Genomic DNA, 25,249 nt, shown 5'->3' with positions numbered 1-25,249 from the left:
ATACAGATGTAATGATGGATCTCAAAGTCTTGTCTTCAGCCCAGCATAATTAGAATCCACAGGGAGCTCGTTAAACGTTCAAGTTTTTGGCCTCAACCCAAGAACCACAAAGTCATAAACTCTAGGGTTCAGGCAATCTAATTGTGTTTAACAGGAACTCCAGATGAATCTTATTTCCACCTGTATGAAATTTGAGAACAACTTCCTTAGGGGATTTCTTAGCATGGATGATGAAGGACCTACTCAGGGTTGCTTCTTCAGAGATGTCAGGACTCTGAATCCAAGAGTTCATCTGCATATCTAAGGAAATAATGATGCATTAATTTTTTACAATATAATATATATGTCCCCTTTCTTTTTTTCCAACTTAAGCATTCATTTGAAAATTCCTTGGGAGAAATCCTTTGCTTATTAACTGTAATTTATTATGTCCCCAAAGTCAAATGAATGTTATTGCTCACATTTAAATCAGCATTATTTATGATTAAATTTATGTACTGTTTATTTCTCATTTCAGAGTGTCCATTTCTCACTCTGAAATACAAGCATCTTCACATGCCATCTAAGACCACCATTTTCAACTGCCATTAAAATTAAAAAATGTATTTTGATTTTTAATGTAGTTTTAAACTATATCTATGTGATAAATTAATGTAAACAGATGTTCTAAATTTGAAGCACACTTAGATTCTTGGAAGACATACTATTGGCTTCCAGTATAATTTTGTTTAATATACTGCCCAAGATGACCTAACACTCCCTTCAGTTTAACTGAATTCTATTTTAAACAAATAAGTCACACTTAGCTTGTTTGAATTGTTGCATGATGAGTATCTTCAAAGTATTTTCAGATATTGCCAGCTGCTTTTCACTATGCCAGATTCTTGGATAGTTTATTCTCGGGGGGTGACAGTAATGGGATTTTAAATTAGGGTCTTGTACATGTTAGTCAAGTACTCTACAACTTAGCCATATATTCCACAACCCCTTTTTACTTTAGTTATTTTTAGATAGGTCCCAGTGTGTATATGACAGACCTTACATACAAATAATCCAACAGATTTATGAAATATGTTAGAACTAATAAGTAAATTCAGCAAAGCTATAGGGTATGATCCACTAATATCACTACTGAGGATATGTACAAATAGAATAAAATCTTTCTATCAAAAAGACATGTGTGCTATCATTTTTATTGCAGCACTATTCACAACAAACAACATATGGGGTCAAACTGAGTGTCCATGAAAGGGATTTTTTAAAAACTTGATATATATATCATGTCTTCATGTCATTCACATCAACATTGATGAAAGAGAAGAACATGTACTAAATGAAATCAACCAGGTACATAAAGATGAACAATGCAGTTTTCCATTCATATGTGGATTTTATGAAGTTGATGTCATAGAAGTAGAGAGCCAAAATGTAACTACAAAGAGTTTGGGACAATGTTGGTGTGTTGAGTCAAGAATACAAAATTACAGTTAGATATGAGGAATAGGAGCAAGAGATAGATTTTACACTATGATAATAATCACTAACGGTCATACATTGCATTCTTGAAAAATGATAAGTGGATGTTAAGTCTTCTTCCCAACCAGCATGACTACTCTGTGAGGTAATTCTTCATTATTTTTCATGATTTAACTGTTTCATTGCATGATTCTTATAGGCATCATTTTATGCACAATAAACTCCAAAATGTTATCTGAGAATTTTTAAGAAATAAATTTACAAACAAAAAAGTTGAGAAAAATTAGAAAGAAAGTACTTCCTTCATATATTGTGGCCACCAAATGAACCACAAAATCACCAAATGTTCTTCTAAGGAAACATATTGCAGACAGATAGTTCCTGGAATTATTTACTTGTAGAAATTAAACATCTCTTAGAGTAAACCTTATGAATTATAAATTAAACAAAAGAAAGAATTTCTCTTTAGAAGAACTAAAACATATCCCACTGTGTGCTACCTCCATAGACATAAAATTGAAATTTTTCATTCTACAATCTTCTTAGGACCTCAAGGGAGCTCAATTGTTTGGAGACTGAAAAGAAAGACAATATTTTATTTAATTTAGCTCTTAATATTCCACCATTGAGTTACTAGAAACTTTGAACATGTTTTCGTTACTGTTATCTGGTAACTTTCTGACCCACACCTTCATCAAAACCTATGTGGCCTTTCTAAAAACACATAGTGGAGAAAAGAAAGTATCACTGATAATCAATGCAGAGGGTTGGTGTGTCCCAGTGAGACTGGTAAATTAAGAAGGAACACAGAAATATATTTTATATAATGTAAGAACTTCTGTAAATGCCACTATGTACCCCCAGCACAAAAATTTTTAAAAATTAAAATGGAAAGCAAAAGAGAACATCAGGTGCTGGGTTTTTCCTGTCAGATAATATTATTAGAAACATGCAGTGTTTTTAAACTCTAAAGGTGATGCCCATGTGCTGAAATCAGAAATTTCTATACTTTTTACTCAATAACTTATAAGAAACTACATGAAAATGCAGTGCCCCTTTGTTCTGTAACATACTATTAATATAGGGGCTTATACTTGAGAAATATTGTGCAAATGAAAGGATACAAATTGCATAGAATGCATCACTCAGATCCTGGGATTTAGAAATTCCTCCGTATAAGCTCACAATGTTATGGTTACTGTATTTCTCATTCTTTGGGGAGTTTAGGAAACAGTTTAAAGACACCCAGTTTCTTCTGTCATGAATGAGACGCCTGTGGGAAGTAGAACCAGTGTGGAAGGGAAGCAGTTTTGGGACTCCTGTGAGATGCAATCACATAAACTTCCAGGCTTCATGGATGACACTTTGCCTATCAGTATCCTCTAATACCCCTACCCAAATTTCATGTTTGTCCTCATGATGAGAAAACAATGATTTGATCCCTTTCTTGACCTGTTTTCCCTGCTGAGTTGAATTCCTGCCAGTGTTTTCATGTGTGCTGGCTTCCTGATTCAGGAAGCACAGGAGCTGGCCTCAGACTGCTTACACCAACTAGCAGAGACTGAGGAACCCCCAGAATGGATGCCTCTTAGCACCAGAGGTCCATTGTCTACTCTTGTTTACTATGTGAAATTTCTAAGCCACAGCTGCTATTCACCAATGTTCTGGCACTTTGGAATTGTACAAGGCAGTCAAATCAAAGTAGCCACATTGGCTGGACAAGGCACCAGGACTCTGATGCCAAGTGTCCTAGTCTTGGACTTTTCCATCTTAGCACCTGGCTCATATTTACAGACATCTGCTTTCTCTCCTCTTGTGAGAATCCAGTTTGTTCTGCAGTTCTGGAGTTTACATCCATGTGTCCACTGAGGGGTTCACACTGATTCCCATGGTGGTCACTCACTAAGACAGTGAATGGATGAGTTTGGGGCATACAAATAAAAAATTTAGAATCTTTTTCTCTCCTCAGGTTAGGGTTTTTTCACCTCACCAATAAGCAAGCTAAGAATTGCTAGGGGCTGCTTCGCCAGCATCTGCTTACTGCAGAGTATTGTAGATGTCTTGTTTTAAATTATATTTTTGTAGCGTATAGACCCACTGGTGTATGCCTGTGGGTCTTCCCATGGGATACCTTTTGTCTTTTGCTTGTAGCCTCCCTCAACAAGATTCTCACTTTTCCTTACAATCTTTCGCAGAGCTCAATGTAAAGAAAGGTTCATTATTTCTTCCCTAAACCTAAAGTTCAGGTTTTCTGGTTATCATCCGGTTTCTGTCTACTGCTTATTTTTTCTGTACCTTGACTTTCCATGCCACTGAACTCCCTCTGAGCCATAAATCTGGCGATTTTGTTTCAGATTCATGGAGATCCAGGAAAGTGTTGTATGTCACTAATTTCAACTCTTAAAATCTCCCATTTCTTTCTTTTTATTTCTTTTGTTCATTTTGGTAAAACATGTAAGAAAAAGTACAATTTTAACCATTTAAGTGCACAATTTGATGGCATAAATTGTACTGATATGTTCGTGTAACCATCACTGTCATCATCCTAAAGTAACATTTTATGTTCCCAGACAGAGGCATTACACCAATTTGAAAAATCATTAATGCTCCCCCTCTCAATTCTGTCACTCACCATTCTACTAGGAAACATATTAAATTAAAGTCATAAATCTTAACAATTTTGAGAGATAGGATGCAGTTTTTATAGGTATAGGCTTTCTGGTTGCTGCCTATTCTAACCTATATTCCAAATGGATGCAACATGTCCTGAGTTAAGTTTTTTCTACAGTTGAGCCTCTTCAGGGTCCTACTAATGTCTCTGTTCCTCAGGATGTAGATGAAGGGATTCAGCATAGGGGTGACCACAGTGTACATTAATGATGCCACTGCACCTTTGCTGGGACAATGGGATACAGTTGAACCAAGGTACACTCCAAAGCCTGTTCCATAAAATAAGCAAACCACTGACAGGTGAGATCCACAGGTGGTGAATGCTTTATACCTCCCAGTTGATGATGGAATTCTCAGAATGGAAGAAACAATTTTGTAATAAGAGAAAAGGATACCTGAGATGGGAATAAAACCAAACACTGAACCAATAAAATATATCACGATGCTACCTATAAAGGTTTCAGAACAGGAAAGGTTAAGGAGTTGAGAAGGGTCACAGAAGAAATTAGAAATTTCCATATTCTTAAAACAGGTAAATTGTAAGACAATCAAATTTTGCAGCTGGGAATCCATAATGCTAAACAAAAATGAAACAAAAACTAAGGTGCCACAGAAGCGAGGGTTCATAATGACTAAACAATGCAGGGGATGACAGATGGACAAAAACCGGTCATAGGCCATCACAGTCAGAAGCATGTCATCCATACACCGAAACATAATAATGAGAGACATCTGTGACAGGCAGGCCACATAGGAAATGACTCCATTCTGAATATGGATGTGCACAATCATCTTTGGAACGGTGGTAGAGATGAAACAGATGTCAGCTAAGGAAAGGTTGAAGAGGAAGAAGTACATAGGGGTGTGGAGTTGGGAATCAGAGATGATGGCCAAGATGATGAGCAGGTTGCCAAATGTCGTGACCAGATACATGGAAAGAAGCAATTCAAAGAGAATGGGCTGCAGTTTGGGATCTTCTGAGAGTTCCATGAGATGGAATTCTGAGACACTTGTTAGATTTTGTGCTTTTGGGTTGCTTGGACACCATTGAAAATTGATTTTTAAGAAGGAATGAAAAAACACAAATAAATACACTGTATATTTTGAATTCAAGTATTCACAGGTTAGAATTCACTCTTGAAGACAAAAATATTCAGAAGTATTCCTCAATTGTGACAGCTCAAATCCTCTACAATTCTTTAACTATGGCTCTTCATATACATCTGTACTTTAATGACACTCAACAATGTTAGAAAGCCAAAATTATAAGAAATAACAAGCTCATGATCATAGTAAAATAAAACCTACTCTTTTAAAAGATATGGAGTAAGTAATATCCATCTCCCTTTAAGAAAACATATAATTCGAATGGAATGAATCTAAGAAGCAGCAAAATGTTCTCATTTTAATATATTTATTTTTTATATTTATTTAAAATTTAAAATTTAAAATTTCCTGGATTTGGAATATTTATTCACACACCATGAGGTAGGGTTAGGTTATCTGAATTGTAAATTTGATACAGTCCATAATCAGAAAACATTGTAGAGGACCAATTAATGCCCAGAGATTTTTCATAATCTGGGGGCTTTGTGATTTCCTTCCTGCCAGGATGAAATTACCCTCTCAATTTCTGTTTGCATAGTGTAAAGTCATTAACTTCTAACTCTACCAATGGTCTTGGTAACTTGGTTTTTAATATAAAATGGCTCAATTAAATGCACATAGTCACATGGCATACAGATCACACTTGTGGCATTAGCACACACTTTGCTTGTCAATGATAGAAATGATAAGTGAAACACTTTTGAAATTATTTACTTTACTCTCAAGTTTATTTGTATCAATCCCATTCAAAATCAGTTAAATAGCTGGTTTATAATACAACTCTCTACACCTTTTCTGGATTAAGTATTCTATAGTAGCAAGTAATATACTTCGTTGTTTCCTGATCAAAAACAATCGCATTTATGATCCAATGTCCAGGTTTGAGAACCAATCTTATCTCTGATTAATGAGTTCTCACATCAATCATTCTAGATACATGGATTTCAATTCTATTACTTCAGCTACATGAAGAAAACGGGCTTAAATTTTGTCAAGAAACATTACTATCCAATTGGGAAAATCAAAATCAGAAAAGTACAAGAGATAACATAATTACAATTATAAAGAGCATGTTTGCCCCTGAAGAGTAAAGTGTGGATATTTGGCTACTTTAAAAGGTTGTATAAGAAAGCGTTTTAAAAATATTTTATACTGTATGTTTACTGGTATCCAGTCTCTTCTATTAATACATTTGCATGGTATATTGAAATCATCCAGATACCCTGGCCTTACACTGGCACAAATTTCATCAAATTTTCTGTATTTAAAGTTCCAATGTTATTTTCTTTCAGGAGGGATGCAAACCAATCTCACTTAGAAAATTTTCCATGAAGCTGTATGATGGCTCAAGCGTATAATCCTAGCCACTTGGAAGACAGAAATTGGAAAGATCAATGTTCAAGCCCAGCCCAGGCTAACAGTTTGCAAGGCTCCACCCATGTCAATCAATGGTGGGGTGCAATATTGCACACCTTTCATCCCAGTTATTTGAGGAAGCATATTTAGGAGGATATTTGTCCAAACACAGGTAGAAAGTGAGACTGTATCTCAAAAATTACTAACACAAAAAGAGGTGGTGGAGTGACTCAAGTTGTAGAGCACCTGCCTAACAATCACAAGGCTGTGATTTCAATACCCTGTTGTGCTAAAAGAATATAAAATAAATGATCCACAAATATGGGCTATTATTATAGCAAACAATACCTACTACCAACAGTAAATAATTACCATTTAATAATGCATACATAAAATTATGTTACTGTTCTGAAAATTGCTAATAAAATATGAGTTCTTATTATCTCTGCATGAATACATTCTCCTGCAGATATGTCCCTAAAAATGTATTCCAATGTTTTAGTGGAGAGATTTTCTTCCCAATGTGAAATGGCTGATTGGTTTGTCAAATAGCCATCCTGTCAGTGTCCTTCTATGATGCTCTGCCTCTGTAATCAGACAGCTTAATAGAAACATGGCTATAATTGTTGGTACCTGAGCACTTACTACAGGTTACATTAAACAATGTGCTCTTTCATTTTTGAAAAATGATTATAATCTGTGCACTTTTAACTACAGTAAGATGAAGCAGATAAAATGAAAATAGCTGCACAGAACACAGAGCTCAGAGCCAGACACAGAGAAATCTCCCAATAATGGTTCATGATGTTGTCCCTGTCATTCTTATTGCTGTCATCATCTTCATCACAACTTCCATAATTCTTTGGAGTACTTAGGAAACAGTTTCGAAGGACCCATGCACTGCTATTTTGGTTAAGGCACCTATGGAAAGAAGAACCAGTGTGGGTAGAAGGGAAATTTTGATTAAGTTTTTTGTTACCCTCAACACTAGTAAAAACATAAACTTCACAGCCCTTATAACTAAATATTTCATATTGATATCCTCCCATATGGCAACCAAAAGTCTCATGTGTGTCCTCATGCTGAATGTACTCCATCTATTATTCCTTCCCATATCCACAACTCAGCACTTACTGGGTTAAGCTTCTTCCCTTCTGTGCCATGACCAATGAATGAAGATGAGAAGATGCTCCCATTCTTGGTACCCAGTGAATGTCTGGTTCTGTTCTCAGGATGGATATGATTACAATGTCAGTTAGGAGCTTTCTGGTGCAGGCAACCATGGAGGAGGAGACAGGCATAGAAATAACAATACTGGAGGCATCAAATTGAAAAGCTAAAGAAAAGACTGACTATTTACAATTATATGGCAGCTTAGTGCATAGAGCTTATAATTAGGCAAATTGCTTGACATTATTTTGCCACATCTCTAAGGATGTTCAGACATTAGTGGAGGAAAATGAAAAAAATAAGAATATCCAAAAAAGGTTTCAGACTCTTCCTCAACTCCAAGACCATTGAAATGTTCACTTCTTTAATTTCTACTTATTTTTAAAAGACCATGAGCTTTTAATTTCCATTTTGGGGGTTAAAATATTTATTGCCAAAATCTTCTATGTTAGCTATATAAAGTATAAACTTGAGTAGCATTTACTAAATTCACATTGTTTTGAAATTATCAGCATTATGCATCTACAAAATCCTACAAATTTTCCAAACTGAAAATTTTAAATTATTCAAAGAATTCTCTTTTCATCTCACCACCCAACCCTGGCAACATTTATTACATGATAAAATCATGAAAAATTAAAGCCTTAAAATGGAAAAATAATCTGAACACCAGGCATGATCTATAAATCTAGATGTTAAACTATAGGTTTTTTTCAAAACAATATCCCAAATAGACAACACAGTTCTCCTGAAATTAGACTGCTCTTCTATGGAGTTTCCACAGAGTGCTTTTATTGTCCTTGTCAGTTAGGTTGCAAATGACCAGATTCAGCATATACGTGACCACAGATTAAAATACTGAGGGTGCTACACCCTTTCCAGGATAATGTGGTAGAGCTTAGCAAAGGTATATACCAATGCTTACTTGTAAACAAGCAAACGGATGAAGAGTAACACACAGTGATGGGAAAGCCTGCATATTTCCCATCTAATTATGGGATGGTCAGAATAGAGAAAATAATTCTATAATAAAATACAATGATCTCAGAAATGGGGGAAATAAATAAGATGCCAGCAATGTGGTTCCTGATATTGTCAAAACAGGCAAGACTAAAGAACTGGGCAAGCCACAGAAGAAATTTTAAATTGTAACATCCTAAAAGTAGGTAAATTCTAAGTCAGCTTGAAGTACAAATGTCTGTTCATATTTTTTAAGAAGCCAACAAAACTAAAGTCACAAAGGGCTGGGTTCGTGATAACAGAGTAATGCAGGGGTGGATTGGATCACTAGCCCCACACCAATTATACCCATTCCAGTCAGGCCCACGTCATACGTCCATGCAAAAATTATTTTAAAAGACATCTGTAATCAGGACAATGGTTGATCATGCTTGTAGCCCTAGCTTCTCAGGAGTCACAGATCAGGAGGATCACAGTTTGAAGCCAGCCAGGCAAATAGTTCATGAGATCCTCTCTTAAAAATACCCAATATAGAAAAGGGCTGGTGAGTGGCTCAAGGTGTAAGCCCTGAGTTCAAATCCCAGTACTGCAAAAAAGACTTCTGTGTGAGGCAGCCCACATAGGAGATGATTCTACTATGAATTTGCATGTCTTTGGGAGGGTGGTGGAGATGAAACAGACGTCAGCCAAGGTCAGATTGAAGAGGAAGAAGTACATGGGAGTATGGAGGATGTAGTCAGAGCAGACAGCCAGGATGATAAGTTTCTCAAGCACAATGATGAGGTATGTACAGGAATAGTCCAAAGATGATGGACTGCAGTCTGGAACCTCTGAATTTTATGAAATGTAATTTTGAGATGTGTAAGAATCTGCAGAATATGTGTGGATTCAATTTGACAAAGAAAAGAGGTGGGAAAAATGAAACAATTAACCAGACACCCAGCACTCTGTATATACTTTGAATGCAAATATTCACAAGTTAAGCAGTTTCCTTTAAGGTCCATATGCCTGCAGCCATATTTCTCAGCTACAACAATACCACTGTTGTTAAAACTATTACACTATCGATTCCTGATTTATTCACTAACTTTTGTACACAACTCCTGCAGATATACCTCAACTAAGCAATGTGAGATCAATAACATTACACATAAAAAGTCCATGATCTCTGTGAAATACAGCCTACTCTTTTCTGAAAGAGAAATAGAAGTACAATTCCATCTTTTAGGATACAGTATTTCTTACTAAATGTAATTGAGCAGCAGTGATATTCATTTATCTTATTCTAGGAAAGTAGAACAAATTCCCATGAGTTAGAATTTTTGTTGACATTCAATTTATAATCTTAATGACAAATACATTTATAGCTCATAATAAGCAAATATTCTTTTGTGCCTGATATCACCCAGGATTTTTTAGTCATTTTTTGTTTTTATGATTTCCTTCCTTTGTGGGTATAAATGCTCAATGAAATATTATTTTCCTTTTAAATTTTTTGAGGGAAATATTGTGGGCTTACTACTGGTTGATTCAAACATTTTTTTCTGTCTCTTTCACTCTTCTTAGAAGTGCAGTGGTTTGCTGAATTGAACATGCTTGATTCTTTCCTAATGCTCATATGTTAAACCATTCTTCTGATGAACATAATTCCTTCCTGAGCACTCATGTTTTGTGACCATCTTTCTTTGTCTTGTATGTGTAGTATTCCTGCAATGCAGGATTAGTGGTCATGAATTTCCTTAGTTTGCACTTATCTTAGCAGATTTTCATTTCTCCATAGATTTAAAGGTTAACTGCTGGATTCTGTAATCTTGGTTTGCAGTTATCTACTTTCAGGACTTGAAATACATCATTTCATGTTTTCCTGTCTTTGGGTGCTCTGTTGAGAGGTCTGATGTAATTTGGGTCAATTTTTTCATTGTAAATAAGTTGGTGTTTTTAATCTCACTATTTTCAATATGTTTTCTTTGTTCTGTAGTTTTGGAATCTTAACTTTGATGTGATGTGGAAAGATATTTTTCTTTTCATGTCTATTTAATGCCTCCTGTGCATGGATGTCATATCTTTCCCAAGATTTAGGGAAATCTCTGTTATCATTTCATTGAATAGGTTTCTATGCCTTTTGTTGATCTCAGCTCCAAACCCATGGATTAATAAATTTTTGTTTCTTGATAGTGTCTCAGAGTTCTTGAAATTTATGGTCATGCTTGCTTCTTTTTCTCTATTGCACTCTAACCTTGCCTTTAATCCCTGATACTCTTTTATCTTCTTCATTGAGTCTGCAATTCATGTTTTTCACTGTTTTTTGCTTGATTTGTTTTTTGATTTCCATCATTTACATTTCTTAAAAATCTCCATTTCCAACAAATGTTTCTGGGAAAGTGGTTGTCCATCTGCAAGAAACTGAAACTATATCCATGTCTATCACCCTGTACTAGTATCAATTCAAAATGGACCAAGGACCTAAATATCAGACTGGAAACTCTGAAGTTACCACAGAAAGGAGCAGGAAACACCCTGGAAATAATAGATATAGGCAAGGATTTCCTCAATACAACGCCAGCAGCCCAGCAATGAAAAGAAAGGATGGACAAATGGGACTTCATAAAATTAAAAATCTTCTGCACAACAAAAGAAATGGTCTCTAAACTCAAGAGACCACCCACAGAGTGAGAGAAAACATTCACCAGCTGTACATCAGACAAGGGACTGATAACCCAAATGCACAGGGAACTTAAGACATTAAACTCTCCTAAAATCAATGAACCAATTAAAAATGGGCAACTGAACTTAATAGAACTTTCTCAAAAGAGGAAATCCAAATGGCAAAAAAGCACATGAAAAAATGGTCACTATCTCTAGCCATAAACGAAATGCAAATCAAAACCACACTAAGATTCCACCTCACCCCTGTTAGAATAGCCATCATCAAAAACACCACCAACAACATGTGTTGGTGAGGATGTAGGGGAAATGGAACCCTAATCCACTGCTGGTGGGAATGCAAGCTGGTAGAACCACTCTGGAAAACAATTTGGAGACTTCCTAAAAATCTATACATAGACCTGCCATATGATCCAGCAATTCCACTCCTGGAGATATACCCAAGGGAATGCAACACAGGTTACTCCAGAGGCACCTGCACACCCATGTTTATTGCAGTGCTATTCACAATAGCCAAGCTATGGAAACAACCAAGATGACCCACTATTGGTAAATGGCTCAAGAAAATGTGGTATTTGTACACAATGGAATTTTACTCAGACATGAAGAAGAGTGAAATCTTATCATTTGCATGTAAATGGATGGAACCAGAGAACATCATTCTGAGCGAGGTCAGCCAAGCTCAGAAGACTGAAAACCATATGTTCTCCCTCATATGTGGACTTTAGATATAGGGCAAATGGAGTAATGTGGTTGGACTGGGACCACATGACAAGAGTGCACACATAGGTGATACAGAAATAGGTAGAAAACCCAAAACATGAAAGCGTTTGATGTCCCCACTCCAGAGGAGCTAATACAGAAACCTTAAAGCAACAAAGATTATCAAGAGAAGGGGATCAGTAACTAGTGTAAAGATCAGTTAGAGAGGAATCAACATGGGTTATAACACATGTACATGAAAGCAATGCTAGGAATTCTGGATAGCTATCCTTAACACAACTAGCAAAAACACTTTGTCTTCCTTATTATGCTTGTCTCTTTTCTTCAATAAAACTGGTGATAGAGGCAGAGCAAGACCTGCCTGGAACTGAGGGGGTAAGAGGGGAGGGGGTGGGGAAGGGGGGCAGGGGAAAGAAATGACCCAAACAATGTATGCACATGTGAATAAATGAATAATAATAAAAGTAAATAAATAAAAAATAAAAGTAATATTTCCTCAACCTTGTCTTCAAGCCCTGATTCTCTTTTATCTGCTTCATTGAGTCTACAGTTCATGTTTTCCACTGTTTTTTACTTGATTTGTTTTTCATTTCTTAAAAATCTCAGTTTCCTCACATAATTTCTTATTATTATTGCTGACTGTCTTCCAAGTCTTGAATTTACATCATTGTTTCATTTATCTATTTGTTTAAATCTTCCTTGTGATCATTGATCATATGATCCAGCAATACCACTCTTGGGGATATACCCAAAAGACTGTGACACAGCTTACTCCAGAGGCACCTGCACACCCATGTTTATTGCAGCACTATTCACAATAGTCAAGTTATGGAAACAACCAAGATTCCCCACTACTGATGAATGGATTAAGAAAATGTGTTATTTATACACAATGGAATTTTATGTAGCCATGAAGAAGGACAAAATGTTATCATTCACTGGTAAATGGATGGAATTAGAGAACATCATTCTGAGTGAGGTTAGCCTGGCCCAAAAGACCAAAAATCGTATGTTCTCCCTCATATGCGGACATTAAATCAAGAGTAAATACAACAAGGGGATTGGACTTTGATCACATGATAAAGCGAGAACACACAAAGGATGTATGAGGATAGGTAAGACACCAAAAAACTAGATAGCATTTGTTGCCCTCAATGCAGAGAAACTAAAGCAGATACCATAAAGCAACTGAGGCCAATAGGAGAAGGGGACCAGGAACTAGAGAAAAGGTTAGATCAAGAAGAATTAACCTAGAAGGTAACACACATGCACAGGAAATCAGTGCAAGTCAATTCCCTGTAAGCTATCCTTATCTCGACTAGCAAAAACCCTTTGTCCTTCCTATTATTGCTTATACTCTCTCTTCAACAAAATTAGAGATAAGGGCAAAATAGTTTCTACCAGGTAGCGAGGGGGTGGGGGCGAGAAGGGGGGGTGGGAGGGAAATGAGGGGGAAGGGGAAGAGGGGAGAAATGACCCAAACATTATATGCACATATGAATTTTTAAAAATAATAAAATAAATAAATAAGGTAGATTTTGCCTTTTCATCCACTTCAGAATCTTTAGATTTGGTTATTCAAGAGTTATGAACTTTTGTAGAACTCATATTATCTTACTTATTTCATATGTGCTAATTTTTATATTGTGATTTTATGTTGTAATTTGATCATCTGCTGGGTTGGATACATCTTTCACTACCATTCAGGCAGCAAAAATCAGACAACAGTAACAAAGTCAATGACTCAAAAACAGAGAAGATAGTCAAATGTAGTTAAAATGGAAACATAAAGTACACCCCCAATAATAACAGAAAAGAAAGAGAATGAGAGAGCTACAGGATAAACTAGGTACTTAAAATTTATTAAAGCTAGAGATATTAGTAATAAACTGTAAAACAGATTTTGTTAAAGGAATAAAGAAAAGATACAAAATGGAAGGAGTAAATGGGTTGAAGCTTTAAAAAGTAATAGAGATAAACAAAAAAATAAGTACTGATAAACAAAATTGTAGGAATCAGCAAATATTTGTCAATAACCCTAAAAGTAAATAGACATAGCTTTCAAATAAAAAGATTCAGACTCTGTGATTAGATTATAAACAAGATCTAAATGCTTGCAAACTGAATTAATCAATACATAATAAGATCATAAGACATGATTAAACTGTTTTCACTTCAATGATACAGGGTATAGCTCATATGTAAATCAATAAATGTAATGCTGCATCATGAATACAACCAGAGGTCGGGGGGAAATCACATGATCTTCCCAATAGATAAGAAAAGAACTTTATATAGTGCTTGAATTCTTAGCCAAAGCAATAAAGTAAGAAAAAGAAATAAAAGGGATACAAGTAATACAGGAAGAAGACAATTTATCCCTATTTTGCAGGTGATATGCTCCTGTAATGAAAAGATCCTAAAAACTCAAACAAAATGCTCTAAGATTTTATATGCACATTCACAAAAATAGCACATTAAAAATTCAACATATAAAATCCAGCAGTATTACTATACAACAATAATAAAAATGCTAAGAAATAAATAAGGAAAATAGCCCATTCAAAACATCCACAAAACATAAAACTTGGCTAAAGAAGTTACCAAACTCTACAATGAAAATTTTGAAACATACAATGAGGATTTTGAACAAGACAGTGAGAAATGGAAAGACCTTCCATGTTCATGGATCAGTAGATTTAATGTTTTGTAAATGCCTCTGTTACCAAAAGAGATCTACAGGTTCAATGCAGTTCTAATCAGGAGCCCAGTGACATTCTTCATAGAAAAAGATGAAACTACCCTATGATTCATATGGAAGCATAAGTAACACAAATATTTAAAGCAATTCTGAGAAAATAAATACATTCTGGAGATAGCATAATACTTCACTTCAAATTATAACCCAGAACTATAGTAGCAAAAAAGGCCTGTTATGGTCAGGAAAACATACATGGAGACCAGTGTGATAAAACACCTGGCACAGAAATTAGCCCATGCCGCTACAGCCATTTGATCCTTGACAAAAATACCAAAAACAAACATAGAAGGAAAGACAGCCTCTTAAACAGATGGTGTTGGTATAACTGAATATACACATAGAGAAGACTAAAACTAGATTTCTAACTTTCATGCTGGAAAAAAATCAATTCAAAATGGTGAAAGAATTTAATGTATTATCTGAAATGCTAAAACTTTTAGAAGTAAATATACAGGAAACACACCAAAATATTGGATAATTAATGACTTTCTGAAGAGGACTCCAATAGCTCAGAAAATAATAGGAAGAATAGACTAATGGGATGGCATAAAGCTAAAAACCTTCTGGACAGAAGAATAATGAGAATGAAGATACTTCCTCCTTATTGGGAAGAAGAAAGCACCAGATACTCATCTGACAGGAGATAATATCCAAAATAAATAAAGAACTCAAATAATTACACACCAAAATAACATACAATCCAATTACTAAGAAGGGAAGTGAACTGAACAGATATTTTTCAAATGAAGAAGTATAAATTGGCCAGTAAACACAAGAAAAAAAATCTCAACATTAGTCATCAGTAAAATGCAAATCTAAATTACATGGACATTCCATCTCAACCCAGTCAAAATAGATATCACCAAGAAAAGAAATAACAAACATTGAGATTCCAGCTCACCCCCATCAAAATGACTATCAGCAATAACACAAACTACAAATGCTGATGAGTATGTGGGGGAAAAGGAACAAGTTTACACTATGGTGGGAATGTAAGTTAATATAACCACTATGGAACACAGTATGTAGCTCCCCCCAAAAAACTAAAAATAGAACTACAATCCAGCAATACCACTCCAAAGTAATGTGCTCCAGGAAATGATAGAGCCACTTGAACACCTGTGTTTATTACGGCACTACTTACAATGGCCATGCTTTGGAAGCCACTCAGATGCCCCAAAACTGATCAAGAAAATGTGGTATATACACACAATGGAGTTTTACTCATCCATAAATGAGAATAAAATTTTCTTGTTTGCAGGGAAATAGATGGATTTGGGGAACATCAGGTTAAGCAAAGTAAGCCAGGTTCAAAAAGCCAAGAATTGCATGATTTCCCTCACATGTGGAAGCTAGATTTATAAATTAAATGTATATATAAATATATATATAAAATATATATATATTTATATATACATATATATAACCATATACATACATGTATACACATACATAAGAAAACAAGATTGTATTAGTTGTTCTGTCTGAGGGAACAACAGGAGGTTGACTGAAGCAATCAATATATGTGAATATAATATAGTGTAATGTACCATAACCTGTTGAATATTAGAGGAGCATGGTGATAGAGAAAGAGGAAGTAATGCAGTGTTTAATTTGATTGAAGAATCAAAAAAAAATCTCCTGGGATTATCAATATACACTTCTTTTAAATGGAAGAAAAGAAGATAGAGCAGATCTTTTTCAGGGCTGGGTACCACTGTGGAGAAGTGAAAGGAAAGGGTGAATGAGAGTGAACATGGTGGGCACATTTTTGTATTTATATAGGAAAATAAAAGAATATATCCTGTTGAAATTATTCTCAGAAAGAGGTAGAGGACAAGAGGGAAAATAATGGAGAGGGAAATCTAACCAAGCTGTATTGTAAGCACATATATAAATATCACAATGTATCCCCCTGTACAATTATTATATGCCAACAAAAATACCAGAAAAAAAGAAAACTGATATCAAAAAATGCTGATGAGAATGTGTGGAAAAAGGAACTCATATTCACAGCTGGTGGGAGTGTAAATTACTCCAGTCACTATGGAAATCTATTTGAAATTTCTTCAAAAAATTAAAACTGGAATTTCCATATGATCCTGCCATACTATGTCTGAATATATAAGCAAAATTAAGGAAATGTGGTATATATACACAATGGAATTTTCTCAGCCAGTAAGAAGAATGAAATTATGTTATTTTCTTAAAAATCGATTGAACTGGAGGTCTCCATATTAAGTGAAATAAACCAGCCCCACAATGACAGTATTATATGTTCTCTCTCATTTATGGAAGTCAACAGGAAAATGAAAAAAAAAACAAAAACAGTCATGAAAATGCAATGGGTACTGCTAGCAATGTAGAAGGGAAAGGGAAAAGGGTGAGGAGGGAGGAAGGGAGATAAGAGTGCAATGCAGAGGTCAAGGGGAGATCATGGATTGTTGACATCCCCTGACTCATGGGACCAAACAATCCCAAAGAATAAGAAAACTGAGGGCCCTAGAGGACAGTCACAAGTTCCCATAGCCAGGTAGCAGTGCTCTTTTTGAACCTACAGAGAGAGGAACAACAAACTGAAAAAATCGACTGGCAGGTCAGCAACCCATAATCCCCTGCTCATGGAGACTCTGCAGTTCCACTCCTCTGCTCTTCCCAGATAAATCTCACCTTCCTGCTGCCCTGCACAAGCTGGCTCAGGGTCCCTCTGCTCCATGGGTACCAGAAGCCACACACATCATCTTCTTTGTTGCTCCATGTCCCACAACTGCCTGCACTGCAATGCTGATCAGCACCTGGAATCCCACTGACCATGCAAGAAAATCCACATCCTGCTACTGTGCAGAGCCAGCAGGCAGTCTTCCTCACATGCACTGAGGCACCCCACTCCTTACCATGCCCACCAGAGAAGCCAGCTCTCCCAACACAAAGGCCAGCTCTCCTCCCACAGAACTGGAGTGCCAAGTCCTCCAGTGGGGGAGGGAAAGCTATGATTTTTATCACAAGAACTGTGCACAGTACAAGAGGGTCAGTGTGCTTCTCCCTGAGGAAAACTGCTGGAAACCTATGTGCAAAAACAGAGGTGCACCATGTGGCTGTCTATGAACAATGACCTTCTCTGGGGTGGGCAAACACAGAGTCCTTGGCAATGGAGGCCTCCATGGAATTGCTGTTACCCAAGACTTCTGTCAGTGAGGACATCTTGCAAAAGTCTGTCTCTGAGTATAATAAAATACTGCAAATACTGAAGAGCCTAAAGTGCAGAAAGGTGCAACAGGTAATGTCAAGAGACTAGCAAACTGACAAACTCTAGAGAACCTTCTCAGATCTCCAAACACTGCCTTTCCTCCATTATCAGACACTGCTCCAGATGCAGGCATCCAAATAGACTGCCAGCTTGTGGACTGAAAAACTCAGTCATGAAAGGGAAGGAGGATAAGTTGTTCCCAACAGCACTAGAAAATTCCTAATTTTTATTGTACAGTTTGTGTTTGTCACTGTTAAGACTGATACAGACTTTTCTACTCCTCTACCTGTATCTTCTTGTGCTGCATACCCCAACAACAGCTTAGTATTCTTATCTCCCAAGTTTTCTCTTAAGTCCTATCCTCCACACTTCCCATTCTGGGCCATCATTCCAGGAAAGACCTGTAATGTGCACTTTAGTCTCTAACCTTAAACCACTTCTTCTCCCTATTTTTCTCACCCTTCCCAACTCATACTTTTCACCTAACAGCAACCAGAACCTCTCGCTAGCTCTTAATTTCTCCTTTTACTGTCTACCCACACATGATCTTCCTTCACTACTGATACTATTAGTGGTTAACCTAATTCCCAGAACATTTCTGAAATCTTCTTTTGTTCACATCTCTTTATCCACGTGTTCAACTTTCTCTGTTGTTCTATTCCCTTCTCACCCATTTCGATATCTACTGATGCTCTTCACCACATCCCACTCTGTTTCTTAATCAATCCCCACTATTCCTCAGTTAATACTCCTTAATGCTACATAAACCTTTCACTTTATACTACTCACTGGAGCTTTCCCTCTGTCTCCCTCCCGTCACAACCCTTGATACCTTTAGACTTCCAGGACCAAGAAAATTGATCCTTGCTCCAACAGACAACCATGACTCTGGAACAGTAGCAATAACTGATCTTTATGAGGAATTACTGTAACTTCAAGGCTATAGTTCAATAACTGTGACAGCTTTAGTAGCAAATAGTCCTTGCTCTAAGGGGAACAGGGTGGCAGAATTTAACATCTTGAGAATAAGAAGCTGAGAAGATTAATATTGATCCAAGAAAACACAGCAGTGCCCTACCACCACCAAGTCCTGCACAATTTCCATAATACCCCAGTAAAGGGGCACAACAGACTGGAAACTTTAACCAAAAACAGCCCCAGATGCATAAATCTCAACACAAAAACAGAAAGCAGCAAGGTGACAACTGTCCCTCAGAAGCCAACTCTGCCACTAAGGACCTAAAGAGCAGCAATGAGGAAGAAATATCATATATTAAATAATTAATGACCTCAAAGAAAGGATACAAAAGCTGGTGCCTGAACTCAAAGATCATATACATAAATCATTGAAAGAGAATTCAAACAAAAAGCAAATTAAGACCACCGTGCAGGATATAAAAGAAGAAATCAATAGAGATATAGAAATACCAAAAAATAGCCAATCTGAAATGAAGAGCTCTATATCTCAAATAAAACTGTCAATTGAAAGTTTGGGGAACAGAGTGGAACAAGGTAAAAACAGAACACAAGAACAGAAGAAAAGATAGAGGAATTACATCAAATCATCATGGACCATGAAAAATAGGCTAAGAAAATATGAATGGAATATGCAAGAAATAGGATTTCAAGGATTTTTTACCTGGGCTTGGCTTCAAACTGCTGTGCTCCTGATCTCTGCCTCCTGAATAGCTGTGACTACAGGCAAAAGCCACTGGAGCCTAGCTTACCCTGTTTTAAAAATTGAAAATCAAAGAATTTGTCCCATTCTCCAAATAAAATAAGGAATATTTGAATGCTTCATAATATCCTTTAATTAGAATGATTTTGATGATGAAGAAAGATTATTGCCTATTGTCAATTTTATCTAAAAAGAGTAAACTGCATTTAACTGTGGTCATGAAGCTGACGCTATGTTGGCCTTCTAGAAGAGTTTAGTTGAGTATTTACAAAGTGGCTGAGTATAGAAGGAAGTGGATAGCACAGAAGCTAAAATATGCACGAGTTCTAAGAATGAGTTTGTTACAACCCAGGAATATTGTTAAAGCTGTATGGACTACAAGTCTGAATACATTATTTTTGAATACTTACTTTCAAAATATATACATATATACAGAATGTTGGATACACATTCATATGTTTCACACTCCACACTCCTCAATTTGAAAGTTGTTTAAGCAAAGTAAAACCACACAGTCTAACATATATCTCAAGGTACCAACTATTGAGCCTCAGAGGATCCAGCCTGTCCTCACTGGATGGTTTCTGTTTGTGTACCTGGCCACGGTGCTGGAGCACCTGCTCATCATTCTGACCCTCAGGTTCACTCCAATCTACACACACCTATATAATCCTTCCACTCTTACCTGTCCTCATGTGGCTTCCGTTTCGTCACCACCACAGATAAAAAGATGATTTTGGACATCAAAATTCACATATGGTTATTAACTATGTGGACTTTCTAACATAATTGTCTCTTATTGTCATTTTGAATGATATGATTCTGACTGTGAAGGCTTATGACCTGTTTGTGGCCACCTATCACTGCATATCTTTCTTATACTTAACAAACTTTATTCTTTGTGCTTTCTTTTGCTGTCTTTTCTTTAGTACTTTGGGCTCCCAGATGCACAATTTTATCAGCCTTACAATTTAGTTACTTTAAGCATGTGGAAATTTCCAACTTTTTCTGTGTCTCATCTCAACTGCTTTGTTGTTCCTGTCCCCATACAGTTGAGTAATTTGTTGTTATTATATTTGGTTTTATTTCCACCTCAGGCATATATTTTTCTTACTGTGGGATTATTTCTCCACTCTGGATGTTACATAATCAGGTGAGAATTATAGAGCCTTTAAGACCTTTATGTCTTACATGTCTGTCATCTGGATATTCTGTGGAACAGGGTTTCACGTGTACCTTGACTGAATTGTATCACATTCTTCCAGAAGTGGTGTGGTAATCTGCACTAACCCTAATTCTGAATCCCTTCACCTGCACCCTGAAAACCAGGGATATTAAAAGCACCTATAAAGAGACTCCTGAGAAGACAAATAATCTCAAGCTCTATGGCATCTTTCTGGAATGCAATTAGAAAAAACCAAAAAACAATTTAGAAAAACTGGGTCTGCAAATCTTGCCTTTTTGGTCACATTATTTTCATAATTCCTTCAGTGTAATTTTCCCTGATTTTTCTTAGTACGCTGCTGGTGCCCAGCATGCAGTGGAGTGATAAATAAAAATGTGTTAATAAGTATAAATTTTCAATTTGATAAAATGATGATTTTATCAAATTTTCATTTTATGGAGATGTATGAATATTAATAGTTTCTTAGTGGTGTGGATGTAATCAATTTTTCTACAATGTGTACTTCATATGGCTGAAACTTAATCTTTTCTTAAGTATATTTTACCCCAGTAAAAGTGGAAATAAACAACAGATGGGTCCTCAATAATATGCAAGTGAATGATATGAATAATGCACATGATTTTCACATACACAGAGGAAGCACCACACCTACCCTTGACATTAAATGTTCTCTATTATTCTAGTACATGGTGCTGTTCCTCCATAGAACTGGTTCTTCCTTCATTATTTGTTATGAAAACCTTAACAATTAAGAACAATAATACTAATCAATCTGGCTAATTATATGCTCTGTTCATTGAGCCTCCAAGGTCATATTACACTCCATAATCAGCCTGTTCTCCCAGCCATTCATTTTGATAGTTCCATGTCCAGTGAGCCCCACAGGTGTCTCTTCCTTAACAAGTGCCTGCATCAAGAAGCCCTTATCTGACACATATTAATCCAGAGGATGTAATATGTACCTTCATTAGACACCAGGCATGGGGATGTCTTCAGATCTTTAGTCCTTCATCATGACCCAGAAGAGAAGCAGCACCGTTCACCAAGTGCAGAGGGCAATAATGGGTGTAGAAAGGATTCTTAAAAATATTTTTTCCTCAACATGCAGATAAGGACAATTTGGGTAGGCAGATGTTAAGATACCAGCATTAAAATTTGAGCATTAAGACAGCAAGATTTATGTTCTTGGTTTTGATGGGGTACCAGAAGGCTTATTCAAAATTTGTCTTCTCAGCCTCTTCAACAAATGTTGCTGTGAAAAAATGGTTATCTGTCTGCCAAAAACTGACACTAAATCCATGTTTATCACCCTGTACTAGAGTCAAGTCAAAATGGATCAAGCACCTTAATATCACACCCAAAACTCTGAAGTTAGTATAGGATAGAGCAGGGAATACTCTGGAGCCAATAGGTATAGGCAAATACTTCTTCAATAGAACCCCAGCAGCTCAGCAACTAAGAGAAAGGATGGACAGATTGCAGTACAAAAAATTAAAAAGCTTCTGCACAACAAAAGAAATGGTCTCTCAACTGAAGAGACCACCCACAGAGTGGGAGAAAATATTTGCCAGCTATACATCAGACAAAGTACTGGTAACCAGAATATACAGGGAGCTCAAAAAAAAGAACTCTCCCAAAATCAATGAACCAATAAAGAAAAGGGCAACTAAACTAAACAGAACTTTCTCAAATGAAGACATTCACATGACCAAAAAACACATGAAAAAGCTCACCATCTCTGGCCATAAAGGAAATACAAATCAAACCCACAGTAAGATTCCACCTCACCTCTCTTAGAATAACTATCATCAAAAACACCACCACCAACATCTGTTGGTGAGGATGTGGGGAGAAAGGAACCCTCGTACACTGCTGATGGGAATGCAAGCTAATGAAACCACTCTAGAAATCAATATGGAGGCTTCTTAAAAAACTAAACATTGATCTGCCATATGATCCAGCAATCCCACTCCTAGGGATATACCCAAAGAATGCGACTTAGGTTACTCCAGAGGCACCTGCACACCCATGTTTATTTCAGCACTATTCACAATAGCCAAATTATGGAAACAACCAAGATGCCCCACTACTGATGAATGGATTAAGAAAATGTGGTATTTATACGCATTGCAATTTTACTCAGCTGTGAAAAAGAATGAAATCTCATCATACAATAGAACTCTTACAGGTTGTCCCCTGACCACCCAGAGTCATTCACTTTTCTTTCATTCCTTGCACTTCCCTTAGCCTTTTGGGTAATCCTTGTGACCACAAAGTAGAGAAAGAGTGGCACCAACTGCATACATCATAGGAAGATAGCCATAGATCACAGGCAATGTTCACAGAAAAAATATGCATTTGTGCCAGGCATGTTAGCAAATGCCTGCAATCTTAGCTATTTGTGAGGCCGAGATCAGGAGAATCACAGTTCAGGGCCACCCTGAGCAAATAGTTCACAATACCCCATCACAAAAATAACTAGGACAATATGGACTAGAGGTATGTCTCAAGTGATAGGGCACCTGCTTTGTGAGTTCAAAGCCTTGAGTTTAAACCCCAGTCCCAACTAAAAAAAGAATATGAATATGATAATTCAGCATAGACATCTCTTAGCTACTGCAAGATATTACACTGGAATTCCAAATCTTTCTCTATGGTTGTATTAGCTCACACAAACTCAAAAGGGGACATAGCATTAGGTCATGATTATATTCCTATCTGGGAAAATGGAGAGTTAAAAATGTACCTCAAAAGTATCTGTGATTAAGTCCTTTGATTAAGTCTTTCTGTGGGCAAGGTAAATAAAAACTTCATGCATTGCAATCATAGTCAGACAATTTAATTTTGAACCTAGGAGCCTCTGCTTAGTATATGTGTGACTTCAGGCACATCTCTGAGACTCAGCATTGTCACCAGAGTTGACCTCTATCTGAGACAACTGCCCTAAGAACAGATGAAATGGATACTGGGTCACCTCTGTGGGGTTAAGCTGTGACATAAATGTAATATTAAGTAAAAACAAAATGTAGACATTATTTAAAATGATACAGTTAATCATTATACCATTCACAGGAAATATCCTGTCACTTGAAGCTACTGTTTTTCGATTTCCACATGGGATGCTTTATTGTTTCTCCTATAAACATAAATTCTGTGTATTTGGAAAAGAATGTCTCATTCACTTTCATTTCTGTTTCCTCAGAGCATGTTTTGTTGGACACAGAGAAGACAGCACAATATCTGAATCCATTATTCCTCAATTTATTAAATCTGGCCAAAATCAACTTGGCCCAACACACTTGATATTTCCTGTCTACATTATATCCCTGTCAGGAATGACCCATTGAGACAGGAGATAGTTAAAATATCCCCTTGTTGATGTTCATGTCCCTTGCTTGTGCTTTCATTTAATATCATCAATGACATTCAATTTTTAAGACAATGGCAATTTTTTAATTCCATACAAAATGCTGAAAGATTCAAAAAGAGAAAGGGATAAGATTACCATATTTTGGATGTCAGACACATTTAAGTTTCACATCATTGCCACTGTGCCATTTGGCAGTTATTTTCATCATTAAGTCAGTATTTTCATTATGATAGATTTTTATTTAAAAATCATGATAAACAAATATTTGCTAAATTACAGACATTTCTTAGCTATGGTGATGCATGCTATTTTGCATATTTACTTGAAGCAATAAGAGCACAGAGAGCTAGAGAGATTTGAACACATTCTATGTGTTTGCAAGTCAGTGAGAGAAGCAAAAGCATTTATTCCTTGAGGCCTTTCCAGTATGCTTCCCATTCCACTAGAACCAAATGGAAATATCATTCCCTGTACCACAGGAAATTTCCTGGTGAGTTGTACTGGATGAATCGTTACTTGGTAGCTGCAAGAGTATTTTGATGGTTTATCTTAAGAATACTAGGATAGTTTGATGGGGACTGAATTGTTTAATAACACACTGAATGTAGATTATTTACAGTAGAACTGTAAGTAAATTAATTGTTGGAATTGAAACCACCAAACAAGCAAAATTTATCAGTTCTGTGATATAGGAGTCACAGGAATTTTTACAGGATTGTCATAATAAATTGACAAATTAAATGATATCCCTTCCTCAAGTAACATTGTGCATCAATTACAGCATTTGAAGTATTTATTTAATTCACAGAGATGCTTACAATCATGTTAATGTTAGCTAAAATACATTTCATGGGCAATTGGTGTTCTGCTGATGAGCTTTT

General features: G+C 36.3%; 1 protein-coding gene across 1 annotated transcript; it reads right to left on the bottom strand.

Annotated features, from left to right (window-relative positions):
• Positions 1–4,215: 4,215 nt before the first annotated feature.
• On the bottom strand, positions 4,216–5,193 carry LOC109701869 (olfactory receptor 7E24-like). The gene has a single exon (XM_074053285.1). The coding sequence runs from the start codon at positions 5,134–5,136 to the stop codon at positions 4,216–4,218; it is 921 nt and encodes a 306-aa protein (XP_073909386.1). The 5' UTR covers positions 5,137–5,193.
• Positions 5,194–25,249: the final 20,056 nt, after the last annotated feature.

Source organism: Castor canadensis, chromosome 14 (genome assembly GCF_047511655.1).
Source record: "Castor canadensis chromosome 14, mCasCan1.hap1v2, whole genome shotgun sequence".
Classification (NCBI taxonomy): domain Eukaryota; kingdom Metazoa; phylum Chordata; class Mammalia; order Rodentia; family Castoridae; genus Castor; species Castor canadensis.
This window is presented reverse-complemented; position numbering and strand designations above follow the sequence as displayed.

Coding starts and splice junctions, on each gene's coding strand:
- LOC109701869 (XM_074053285.1), bottom strand. CDS start 5,136: ATGGAACTCTCAGAAGATCCCAAACTGCAGCCCATTCTCTTTGAATTG.